Source organism: Styela clava, chromosome 11 (genome assembly GCF_964204865.1).
Source record: "Styela clava chromosome 11, kaStyClav1.hap1.2, whole genome shotgun sequence".
Lineage (NCBI taxonomy): Eukaryota > Metazoa > Chordata > Ascidiacea > Stolidobranchia > Styelidae > Styela > Styela clava.
The window spans coordinates 17,207,610-17,221,601 of NC_135260.1; the positions used below are offsets into that span (position 1 = coordinate 17,207,610).

At 33.7% G+C, this 13,992-nt stretch overlaps 1 protein-coding gene across 2 annotated transcripts; it reads left to right on the forward strand.

The window, feature by feature from the left end:
- The first annotated feature begins 1,066 nt into the window (after positions 1-1,066).
- Positions 1,067-12,482, forward strand: LOC144429756 (carbohydrate sulfotransferase 9-like). 2 transcript variants are annotated; one of them, XM_078117951.1, is made up of 4 exons: positions 1,067-1,231; positions 10,667-10,775; positions 11,103-11,297; positions 11,946-12,482. In XM_078117951.1, the coding sequence occupies exons 2-4, from the start codon at positions 10,704-10,706 to the stop codon at positions 12,210-12,212; spliced, it is 534 nt and encodes a 177-aa protein (XP_077974077.1). In that variant the 5' UTR covers positions 1,067-1,231; positions 10,667-10,703; the 3' UTR covers positions 12,213-12,482. The 2 variants fall into 2 exon arrangements, with proteins under 2 accessions (XP_077974077.1, XP_077974078.1); XM_078117952.1 differs by lacking the exon at positions 1,067-1,231 and adding an exon at positions 8,828-8,909.
- Positions 12,483-13,992: the final 1,510 nt, after the last annotated feature.

Genomic DNA, 13,992 nt, shown 5'->3' on the forward strand with positions numbered 1-13,992 from the left:
GGAAGATAACGCGATTCCACATACACAGTTTTAATCTAAGAGAGTCCGTGCAGATAAGTACTCAATATCAAGTATCGAGTTATACAAACGTCACCCGGATGTTTGCTGAATCAGCCATACATCGTGTAAATTTGAAAATCTAATTTTGATGCCAAATATGTCTTCATTAGAGTAGTGAAATGTGAGCATAACGCTTTTTGTGAAAATTTATGTATAGAATACAGAAAACTATTTTGCAAAAACAAACAAGCTTTACATTTGCATTAATATGGTATTTAATCCAAAGCAACGGTTGTAACAAGGATCGGACAACCACACAACGTGACTTTACAATCGCAAGCACAAACAAATAAAACACTTTAATATTAATTAAACCACACTAGTTTTATGCCTAATTACTTGCGTTGGCACAAAGAAACTATGTTTGCGTTGCAAATCGTTGACGGCAAGATACCCCTGTTATTATATATAATCTTGTCTAATCTCATGAAAAGGTTGAGAACCACTGTACTAGTCACTAAATATTTAAAATTGGTGCCTGCAGAAGGGAAGTCAGAAAGTTCACAGCAAAACATTTAAAAATTAGATTTTTATTCGAAGTTACTTTAATCTAATTGCTCAGTTGGGAATATGTAAGTTTTCACGCAGTATGGAGGGGTTTATTTGCGTGAACTTTCAGCTGTAGGTGTCAGTCTAATACTTTAATTTGACTTTCTGACCTGTTCAGTTGAGTAACAAGTACAGATCAGCCATGATCGCAAAGTATATTTTCGTTGGGTTATCTTGTTATATTAATATACGCTATTGACATGGGAAGTTATGGTGGGCTTAGGTCATTGCTTTCCAAGTTTTTGCACTCGGCATCTTGACAAAACTTGCGGTGGTTTTCAACCGGGTTTTCGTGGCCTCTTAAGTTCCGCCAGTACAGTTCAGTGCTTCAGCAAGTTTCCATTCAAATACGAGATACTATATTAATATATGAATATTGTTTATATATAATCAGATGAATTGTCCATTTTTGTCAAACTTGCTACAATTGATTTAATTTGTCCATTATCAGGTTTACTTCTAGTTACACTTATAGTTTAAACGTATAATATAAAAAAGACTATTTCACAAAGGTTCCTCAAATCTCTGGAATGTTGGATTGAGGTTCCGCTCCATCGAGAAACATTGAACACCACTGGCATAAAGAATTATTTCTCTGATTTAGTTATGCATACTCAGTCAGGTGAGAACGTTTTGATTTTTATTCAAGTTCGAATAATGGGTGTGGTAGCATTTTAGATGCCTCTCAGGACATTGGTTTAATTGTTCTGTGCGGCATAGCAGTACACGCAAACATGCACAGTCTGGCGACTTAAGTACACGGTTGAAATATCGCCAAATATTTAAGTTGTTCTATACTCTATAGTACTACATATTGTATTATGTACTGATGTTGTGTACTTGTATGAAATATTGGAGAGGACATTAGTAAAAAATTAGAAAATCATTCTATAGACAGGGACTTGAACGTCCTGCAACATGACGGAGGGAATTGAAAATTCATTGATCGTTACCATAAAACCGATATTGTCACTACACTAGGAAGTTAGAAATTCGATATACGGTATATAGATCCAGTTTCTATGATTTAACGATGAATTCCATAAATTGTTCGTCATGTAGGAGCCAAATTATTTGTTAAACAGGGGCAGAGTTGCTAAACACCAATTTTGCACCTCAATTCTTGGGCCAATCTCCTTGTCATTACTTATCGATCTTTAGATCGGTAGGTATGTTGATAGGTATTTGTCTGTCTGTTAGATGCACGCGATATCTCACGAAGGCGTGGTTGACTCTGCTCCATTTTGCATGTGCATTCATCATATCTCGGACCACAAGCCTATTGCATTCGGATAAATTACGTCGTATAATTAGAAAGGTATTAATTAATTAGTGATAGAACACACGGTGTCACTATAGAGTCATGGATCGAAACCGCAGTTTCGATCGATAAGTCTTCGGTCTCCGGCCGATATTCTCGTTCTATGAGTTGATGAAAATTGCAAACAATAACTAAATTTTACTACGTATCCATACTATGTTTTCAGAAAAAATAAACGCTCTATGATGAATACCTGGAAAGCAAATCACAATTAAAATTGTATATTTACTGTTGAGACACCCTGTACACTGTATAAATTACCGCTCTCCAACGGAATTTCTATGCTGAATTTTTTCAATTGTTTCAAGTCTTGTTTTTTCAATTGAATCAAGCATATAAAATATATTCTTCTTTCTGATATTAGAATATTTTTGAAATTAGAATGTTGACAAAGCAGGTGAGATCAGATTTGTGCAATCAAAATGTTTTCAAATATATTTATGTTAAAGTTTTCGTTCTTAACAGTCATACCAACTGACTGACGAGTATTCGGTCCTAATAAGCATTGTGACTTTACACAAATGTTGATTATCCAAAACAAAAAACCCTTTATCCAAAACGTTGTCTTGTCGAATTCGAAGTCCAATTTCTTTCTCACGATATTTATGAGCAATTATCTAGACCAGAAATGAGATTCCGTAACGCACCCCAGACTATAGTTGTCAGTAATGGATCATGTATTCCAATTTGCGGTGGGTCCAGTCCGGTGGGTCCAGTCCGACGGGTCCAAATTTGGCACTTTGCAGTGGTCAATTAAGTTTATCGCTGTCTTATCCAATAAGCTTTCAGGGTAATCGAGTTTGGAATGTACGTACGACAAAAATTTTGTTTGTTACTTATCGATTTTAATCGGTAAGTATGTTGATAGGTATTTGTCTGTCTGTATGTATGTCTGTTAGATGCACGCGATATTGAATCTGCTCCAGATTTTGCATGTGCATTCACCTTATCTCGGACCAGAAGCCTAATTATTTTGGGCGAATTATGTCGTATAATTAGCGAGTTATTAATTAATTAGTGAGGGAACACAAGGTGTCACTATGGAGTAAGAGCGCTTTTGTGGGGATCCCCTAACTTTCGATCGATAAGTCTTCGGTCTCTGACCAATATTCTCGTTTATCCTTTAATCTTTGAAACCGCTAAAGAGAAGATTTGCGATTGTTTGTACTTCGCGTCTCCCGTAATTAATTAGATGGCTGATAGAGCTTGTAATCATTCGATGTACGAAAGATTTTTGATTGTTTGTCTAATAAGGATTAGTGCGAGTGAAAAACGCTTTTATCAGAAGTAATTTGGCGTCTCGATACTTTTCATTTGTGTTTGAGTTATGATTTTACATTTTTTGCTTTGTAAAACAGATAAAGACTTTTAGCAAGGGAATAAAAAATCGCGAGTGGGACTTTTGCATTTTATGATGGTAATAATATATTGACTAAATATGAAAATTTTTATACGACCATAACTCGCCAAAAATTTGAATTATTCAACCGTTCATACCTCATGATCGCTGGAAATCACTGGCTTTTTATCGCAGATATTTTTAGCCTATTGGGGTCGGTGCATTAGATCACTCTATTTTTTGATAGTCAATTATGACTGTTGTCTAGCTGTATGGAAATCATCGTTTATATTTCAGCTTTTTGGTGTCTATATAGAACCAAAAGATTACTTTTCGAAATTTAGATATTGGGTATAAAAATTTTTTTGATGTCGCTTCCAGTGCACATGGTCGTATATCTGAGCTTTCGTATATATTTTTGGAGGTAAAGTTTACTGATTTTTAAGAAGTTGTTTATGTTGGCATTTACAGGATGTATGATGGTATGTTTATTATTGTTGCGTAATAGTGCGTCTTTATAATCGGAATGAAGGTATTTTGCCGTTTTAATTTCATCTTAAGAAAGCTTTGGAGGTCTGGGCTTCATACACTTTCGACTCCGGCTCTGAACTATTACAAAAACTGTTGGAACATTTTTATAGGAAAAAAAAACTTTGAAATATGCATGGCGTCTTTAATAATTGTCGAGACAAGTGGCTAATTACTTATCGATTTTAATCGTTTTTTTAAGTATGTTGATAGGTATTTGTCTGTCTGTCTGTCTGTCTGTCTGTTAGATGCGCGCGATATCTCACGAAAGCGGGATTGAATGTGCTCCAGATTTTGCATGTGCATTCATCATATGTCGGACCAGAATCGTATTGATTTTGGATAAATTATGTCGGATAATTAGCGAGCAATTAATTAATTAGCAATTGGACACAAAGTGTCACTATGGAGTAAGAGCGCTGTTTTGGGGGATCCCCTAACTTTCGATCGATAAGTCTTCGGTCTCTGACCGATATTCTCGTTTAATCCTTCTAGAGTATTAGTAGGCAGTTGTTTCTCATCATTAAAAGTTTTTTTCTCATCCAAAATTCTCATTATTGAAGCAGTTTCAACTCCGACGTCAGTAAATTCCAAATTTCGACTTCCACTAGCGCTCAAACCCAGGAAATTTGTAAATAATAATCCGACTCCAGTGAAACCATGCGAAACTCCGGCTTCACGGCGTACCTACTTTGCAATTTAACGAGAATTATTTTATATTTTACAAGTGGAGAATTCAAAATCCTACAATAGTTTTTTGAAGCAACATAAACACAAAATATTAATTCTTAAATAATTATAATTCACATTACAATACAGAAATTCACATTATCCTGATATTCCAGGTTCCCTAATATAACATACATCGGGAATGTCTATGTAAAACAACATTTCCAACTAAATAATATAAGCAGATATCAAAAAATTACTTGATAAGTAATGTATTTGATAGAAATACTCATTTAAAATTTGCAAGTCATTAACATGAAAATAAATTAACACAAGAGAGCAGTGCTCAAATATATCGACACCATGTGCAAAACGCCTTAGCACGTGTAGAGGCAATCTGCCGCAGGGGACAGCCACCACGTTGTCATAAAAAGTGTTCCCGTAATTAAAAATCGAACAGCGCATTTTAAATGAAATATCGAATCTCGCAAAAAATTTAGGGATAAATAAAAGTCATAGCTTGATAGAAACAAAAACAATCTTTAATCACGGAAATTACAAAGTAATTGAAACAGTAGATAACGAAAAAATCTATTTGTTTCTCTACAAGGAAAGGGAATACAAACACTAAGAGGAACAAACAACAACAACATAATAACAAAACGATAGATAGGTCTATTTCGTGTCCAAAAAAGCGTTTTACTGCACAACATTTTTACCTTTACGATTGTCTTATCATTCAAATATTCATTTTCCCATTTTAAACTCCGATTCAAGTAAGATACAATGTTAATTTTTAAATTATAATTAAAGAATATTACGAATGGTAATAATTCTTGCGGAAACCTATATTTTAAGTGAACAAATATTATACCAAAAAAAAGAGGGAACGCTGTATGAGGAACCAAGTTTTGCTTTACAGGAGTAAAAATATGAATTTAAGATTTTTACATTCACATTAAATTAAAATGTCTTCAACATAATACTAAAACCATGATGAGCATCCATATTTTTCGGGGTACAATTTAACGAAATTCTCGTGTTGAATGAACGTTTTCCGCAGTAAAAGAGAAATATTATAAAATTTCATCAGGACATTTTAAAACATAAATTAATGTCACTGGCACTGCAAAATTTTCAGGTTGATCGTTGTTATAATAACTTATTCTACTCTTCTACTCTACTTTTTTCAATTTTCCGCTATAAACCAACACAACGTAACTGATTTCGTTCATCTGTAGTTAGCGCCAATCGCATTGTGTGGAATACTCTTAACTCCAATGTTTAATGATTAGTAAATTTTCACAATAATGTACCGATGCGATGATACACAACCCAAGTAAATACGTCTAACCCAGATTTTACTGACTGCTGATGAATCATTCAATGTATAAACACCATGAAACATAACAAACAAATGGTTCCATTACATTTGAACCCACGTACATTTGAACCCATGACAATTTCACCTGTATGCTATTGCACCTATGGAATTTTTTTTGTTTCACGGATAGTTAAACCCATACTAACCCTAACCCATGGGTTTTAGCACCCGCATATAGATTGAACCCGTGGATATACGCATGGGTTCAAATGTACATGGGTTCAAATGTACGGTCACCCAAACAAATAATTCTATCTCCTTATTGTATCAAACAAAATTGGTAAGTTGTGTTATGATCTATATCGCAAAAATTAAAATTAGTGTTTTTAACATACATACTTTAATCACAGGCTATTTTGCGATCCTATAACAGAGTAACAAAACATCGTTTATGAATTTTGTGAACGTATTATTAAGAGCATTGGCATTACATTGGATTGAGCAATGGAAACTACGGTTGCGAACCAGCAATAATGTAAAATTCAAAACACAGCTTGCAAAAAGAACTTCGCAAAATTATCAAAAACTCTTTACAGTATACTTTACGCAACAACGTTAAACAACTTTCTAAAAATCAGTAATCTTTACCTCCGAAAATACATGCGAAAGCTCAAATATACGACCATAAGCACTGGAAGAAACATCACAAGAAATTCCATACCCCGTATCAAAATTTTAAAAAGTAATGTATTGGTTCTATATGGACACCAAAAAGCTGAAATATAAACGATGATTTTCATACAGATAAACAACAATCATAATTGACTATCAAAAAATAAGAGTAATCTAATACACCGATTCTAATGTCTAATGGCTAAAAATGTCTGAAAAATCAATGATTTCCAGCGATCATGTGGTATGAATGATTAAATAATTTCAATCTCTCATTGCCGACCATTGAATATCCTTCACATTTGGCAAGTTATGGCCGTATAAAAAATTTCATATTTAGTTAATATAATACTATCATAAAATGCAGAAGTCCCACTCGCAATTTTTTTTACTACTTTGCTAAGAGTTTATATCTATTTTACAAAGCAAAAATGTAAATCGTAACTCGAACACAAATGACAACATGTCCATTGATTTGATTGTCGAGTTATGTCCTTCAAAACCCAGATGCGCAGCGGGAATACTGGCAATTTTTCTCCCACGGCGAGTAAATATTTCGTTTGCTTATACCAGACATCAAAAAAATTACAGTTAATCTGACGACAAATTACTTCGGATAAAAAACAATCTAAATCGTTTCGCTCGCTCTAATCCATTTTAGACAAACGATCAAAAATCTTTCGTACGCCGAATGATTACAAGCTCTAAGCAAACAAAATTTTTCTGTTACGTTCATTTCAAACCGCGTTACCCTGAAAGCTTGTCGACCAAGGACTGAACCCATCGGACCCACCGGACTGGACCCACCGCACTCTGGAGCTCATGATCCACTACTGTTTTCCATATGACTTCCTTGAAGGTCCCTCAATTAAATATAGTTAACCAAGATATATTATAGTTATGAGTTTCCAGGCAAACAGATGTCGAATATTCAGTATTTAAAAAAACTATTATAAGAATATTCAAATGTCGCCAATTTCGATCATTATCTGCGGCGTTATTTTTGTATGTTACCGTTTTTTTGTACATTTTTATTTCTCTTTTTTTTTGTGTTAAATAACTTATGTGAATTTTACCCTTTTCTGTCAATTTCTTTCTCACTCGAAAAAGATGTTCTGACAACATATCTACCATTATGCAACTGGAATCTGCAGTCAGCTTGACTAAACAAATCGGACAAAAATGAGTGCAGAATTTTTTTAAGCCACAAAATATTAATGGTTTTTTTATTTGTCTAATATTTATTCTAAGTGAAAATATCTTCATATTTTGGTTTGTTTATTCTCATTGAGGATGTCGGTGTCACCGTCACGATGTCACGTTGAGGATGTCGGTGTTATCACAACTATATCTCTGCACTCTGTATATTTTGAACATGCTTGTGAGCTGTCAGCCCTAAAGATACATAGATCTTATAAATTTGAGTTCTTCCTGTTAGCAACTTTTGCAGTACATTTACGAGTTCAATTTAATTCAAAGTGGGTATTTCTAAATATTTTTAACTTTCCAATTTTACGTGAGATTGGGACACCGTTGAGTGAGCGATTGTAAATTTTATACTTATTTTCTTGAAACAGCCATACGTCGTGTAAATTTGAAAATATAATTTTGATTTTTATGTTAAAATATCTTTATTTTATTTTTATCACGTAACTATAACGTTTCTTCTTGTGGAGATATATTCACAGAGAACAATCTTTTTTGCGAATACCGACAAGCTTATTTTGCCACAATAGGGTGTTTGCAAACAATGATCCTGAGCAACGGTTGTTAGCGGCTCGGATAACCACATAAAAAAATAAAACCTATTAATATTTAACCACAATAGTTCTGAAATTAATAACGCCGGTACAAAAACGTTATGCTTGCGTTACAAATTGTCAGCGACAAGTAACAGTAACAGTTCAGAGTAACAGTTCCTCTGTTATTTTATCAGAACTTCTTGCCTAAACCAGTGTATTTCAAAGTTAGCATCATTTCATCGCGTCTTAAGATTTTGTTGTCTTTAAATAACTATTTGTCAACATCGAGCTACGTTTATTCCACAGTATACGATTGGCAAAAGCTATAACCGTCACTTCAAGATGGCAAATTTCACACATAAACTGATCTTACTAAAATTCAATTGCTTCTTTTATTCATACTCATAGATTATACTCTATATCAGGGCTTCCCAAACTTTTGAGCTCACGGCCCCTTTTAATATATTAAAATTTTTTGCAGCCCTTGTTCGCGTTAATAATGCTAAACAGTTTGAAATAGGTACTTTTGATAGTTTAATGACGCAGCTAATTCTCAACTCTTAGTAGGCCTACTCAATAACAAAAACAAGCACATATTTATTATTTACTCAGGTTAATGGTCAGAACATTAAAAGCCAGTTAATCAGTCAGTATCCAGTCAAGGAGCAGATGAAGAAGATAGGACACAGGACACAACAGTTAGGAGTAGGAAATATATTACAATGTAATTACATAAAATGACAATAAATATTTCTTCAAAACTGATATTGCCACAACACAGCAATGCGGGATTAAATCTGATTGAATTTTTTTGTTTAGTCGGTCTCAAGTTTTCAAAAGATATGTCATGGAATGTATTCATTGATTCAATTATCCTTCTCGTAATTATGTTTTTTCCTGATGCATACGTTCCCTGTGTAAACACGACGTTTCTAAACCTTATGACCGAATTCCAAATATAAGTTATGAATATGAAATAGTTTCTACCGATTGCTTCAATTGTCAAATTGTGTACGTGATATAAAAGTCTTTGTTTGCCCGAACATTTATACAGGGTGTCTTAAAAGTAAGTATACAGTTTTAAGTTTGCTTTTCAGGTACTCATCATAGGGCGTTCATTTCTTCAGAAAACATAGTATAGATAAGTAGTAAAATTTAGGTATTGTTTGCATTTTTCATCAACCCACAGAATGAAAAGGAGATTAACCCAAGAAATTAGGTGCACAATTGCTGTCTGGCAAGAAGAAGTAGGGCAAACCTAGCGCATTTAAACAGAGAATTTGAAATGAATTCGGCTCTGAACATTTATATATTCGCTCTATAATGAGTAAAGCAAATCACAATTAAAAGTGTATAGGGCCACCTTACTTTTGGGACACTCTGTACACTGTAAAATTACCGCTCTCCAACGGAATTTCTATGATGAAATTTTTTTCTCAAGGATATCCGCTTTGAAGAGTTCATTTCCGTCCTCAACGGCCATACCAACTGACTGAAGAGTATTCGGCCCTAATAAGCATTGTGACATTATACAAATGTTGATTATCCATAACACAAATCACTTTCTCCCAAACGTTGTCTTGTCGAATTCGTAGTCCAATTTCTCTCTCACGATATTTATGAGCAATTATCTAGACCAGAAATAAGATACCGTAACGCACCCCAGACTATAGTTGTCCATATAAGATCCTTAAAGGTACCTTAGCAAAATATAATTACCCAAAGTATATTTTAGTTATGATTTTCCTGGCAAACAGATGTCGAATATTCAGTATTCAAAAAAGATGAAATAGGAACCAAAGATTAAAAGTAGTATAGATGCATCACTAAGTTTTTGGACACGAAATGAACATAGGAGTTGTTTTGTTATTATGTTGTTGGATATTAAAATGATAGTAAATTTTAATAATGTTAGTTAGACTGCAGATTCTAATTTATCATCCTGTGGTGCGGATTTTTTTGCAGCTTTTATCGAGACAGTCACCACATCTCCTATTATCACTTTTTATTTATACCTTTTTATTAAGTTGAGGTCTTGAAGCGCTTCTCTGAATATATACGTCATAATATTAAAACTCAGAAGGTTACACGGAAAGATATAGAAAGGTTTGCCCTAAAACCAGCGATGGGTCTCTAAGAACTCAGGAATTAAATTTTTCACATTGATCGTTATTTTGTGGATGGTCTCAAGTTTTCAAAATATTTGAAACCCAATTCCTTCGTCTTGCCATAAAAACCAATTATAGAAATGACTTTTGGGTCTATTTTCATTCACGCTATATATGATTATTTTCTAGGGTTCAAACTGGAATTCCGTAGCTAAAAGGTTGTCGTTTTTGTTTCATTTTTTGTTTGCTGTTAACTACATTTTTGAATTTATTTTCCATTCAAAAGTAACATATTGATAACATATCTGTCATTGGGCAGTTGTGTCTTATTTATAACTTTATTTTTTGTTTTAGATTCCAATCTAATTTTAGTAATTTAGAAAGCTGAAGCATGAAAAGATTCTTCACATGGAAATGTTTACTATTTGGATTGCTAGTCGTCCATGTCGCTTTTTTCCTTAAAGTAAGTTGTAAATATTTTTATTGCTCTTGAATATGCTTGTTTTCAATATTTTTTTTGAGTTCATTATGAAAACTAGAGTATGTGTACTATAAGTGTTATGTGATTAAAATTGTGTGATATTTTCCAATCTAGCTGTGACGATTTCTTTTGCAGAAATAGTACTGAATCTTTAAAATGAAATCATTCATTCAAAAATATATTTGACGTATTTTATCAATTACCTCCAGTTTGGGGAAAAACTTATATTCAGTTATAGTTGACAAAGTGACAATTTGTCGAAAGACAAAAAAAATAATATGTTTATTTAATATGTGTTTTGTTATGTAGATGAAACATTACCTACACCGGAAATCCGAACATAAACAAGCTTTCAGTGAAGTTGAACTTCGACAAAATTATAGGAAATCAAATCTGCACAATGGGTGTCTTCGATTAGGCTTGAACAAGCCCATGGTGACGCAAACTGATGATATACGCCAAATGCTGCAGCAAGTCAAGTTATTATATTCCGATAAATACAAGGTAAACTCATATGTTTGGACAATATACTCTATGCTTCTGTGCTCTATGCTTTATAATGCACTTCTCGATATCGTAGTTGTTTTGGCCTAAGTGGTTAATCTAAATATATATATATTTTGCGAAACTTAATAATTTTATTGTATTATGAGATCACTCATCAAAGTTTTTGAATAACCCTATTTTTATAGTATATATCAAAAAAGCGTAATCACAAAGATGGATTGTATACTCAGGTCACTATATATGAAAAAATCCACCGCAATAATTGTTTTAGTATACTAAGGTCAGCATAAGTAGATTGCTGAGGAAATTGTTAAATGCTGAAAATGTTGCTAATGTACGGAACATCGTCCAACGGCGAAGTCGTGCAATATTTAGTAATCACAAATCATTAACCGTATACAAATATTTAAATTCAAGCATCAGTTCGTGACAGACCCTTCTTCGCGAATTACGTATATATTGCGAGCATAGTTCATGCTCATGAACTATGGCATTTTTTTACTTTACTTTGGTAAATTTTGTTTCAACTGTATTGTATTTTGTTGTAATTTTTCTCCAACCTCCGACCCCGAATGTATTGAAAGTATGGTTTTCTTCCACATTTTTTTTTTTATAAATACCTATATATAACTTGTTTTATTTCAGTTTTTGGTGTGTGAGATTCCTAAATGTGGATGTTCAAGCATAAAGAAATTACTTCTAATCACGGAAGGTATAGTTAATGAGACAAATCCACAGGCAGTGAAATCATGGCTTGCTCATGAACTTGGCGACAAACATCTGGACTTGAAAAACATCAAAAATGTCACTGAGATTCAGAAGCGACTCGATACGTATCAGAAACTCATCATTGTAAGAGATCCACTGTACAGATTATTATCAGCATATATAAATAAATTAGAGCATGAGTAACCTTGGAATCGGGGATTTGCTAAAATATCAAAATATATTCACCAACAATTTGTAAAAAACGAAACAGGAAAGTTGGCTTCTTTTGGGGAGTTTCTTTCCTACCTAACAGAAGAAAACGAGTATGATAGACACTGGGAACTTTATCACAAATTGTGTTTACCTTGTTCAATATCATACGATTACATTGCTCACATTGAAACCATTGATGACGACATGGTTGATTTCATGGATAAACTTGCAATTACAAATATAACGTTCCCCCGAAATTACGAAAAGTCAAAACAGACCAACACAGACACATTTGAACGATACATTGGTGAAGTACCAGAAAACCTAGTAAAAGGTATACGCAAAAAGTATAAGACTGACTTCGATCTCTTTGGCTTCAAATAGGAAGGATATAAAATTTCAGATGTAAACAATGAATAATTTGTGCCAAATGTATACGTTAAATTCAATTAACACCTAGCTACTATTTCTCATTATTTGCCAATATCTCAATTATATACTTTACTGATTGGGCATGTTACAGATAATAGACGTGGTTACTGGCGGTGTCTCAAAACTTAATACGAAACTATAAATAAAAATAAAACAGTTTATTTTACAACACCCAGGCTAGCGTTTATACAATAAGCAACACAATGTAACACTCGGGGTCATTATGAAGTTATTTGATAAATGCGAACCTCACATTTATGCCTCAATGTTGTACGGTACTAATACCGTAAACGTGATGCAACTGTCTAGTTCCCAGAAATGTTTTATTAGAAGACACAATTTTGATATTGTTACCACTAGACAGTGGTGGGATTCAGCCGGTTTTATAGAATCGTCTCACGAAATTTTTTATAAAAAATATGACTTTTGTGAAGAAACCGGCTGACGAAAAATTTGAATCCCACCACTGTCACTAGAGAATGCAAGTTTCACTGCAAATTAATGTATTTCTATTGTTATGTATCGCTACTGATCTATATTATTTGTTTCTTTATTTATTTTTTGCTCATCCCAAAGGTGTTGTAGACCCGATGACGGAGCAATCCGTTCTTCACAACTTCTGTCATTTTCATTTTACTCAAGAACTTTAATGTTGAAACTTATTGATTCAAGTGAAAATTGAAATAACTCTGACTCTGATATGCAGGTGCGGATAATGCAGGGGGAAGCACAGAATTTATTTTAGCCGACCATTCGTTATTTTCATTGGTATTTTCAACGAAATCTATATCCATAATAGCAACGTGCTATATGACGTTATTCTTTTTCAACTCATGACTGGCTGAAGATGGAAATGTAACAGATTCAAATGTGAACGCTAAATACTGTACTTTTATTATCCCTGTAACGCGAGCGTTCTCACACCTAATTCACCGCAGTATCAGTTACCAGCAGGGTTGCCATACCGTGCTTATTTCTAAGAAATGACCAGATGTTTTGCGTACAAAGCTTGCGTGGAAACGAGGGACGAACTTTTTCTGTCAACGGTTTGGGGTATTTCCAGGCAAACTGTGACACACACAATAGTTGCTGCTAGTTTTTAGGAATACTGTTTTTAGGGACAAACTGCAATTTAGAGTAAGAGGTAAGAGTAACCATGAGTTCTGTTTTGAACATGAAAAGAAATTTTCTATCAACTACTGCTATTGCGACATCGAGAAAGGTGGAAAACAGTAATCGGTGCCCACAATACTACCATAAAAACACAAGAAGCATTGCGGGAAACCAAAGTATGAGAACTTTAGATTAGAGGTCGGCCACCTGCGGGTCATATCCGGCA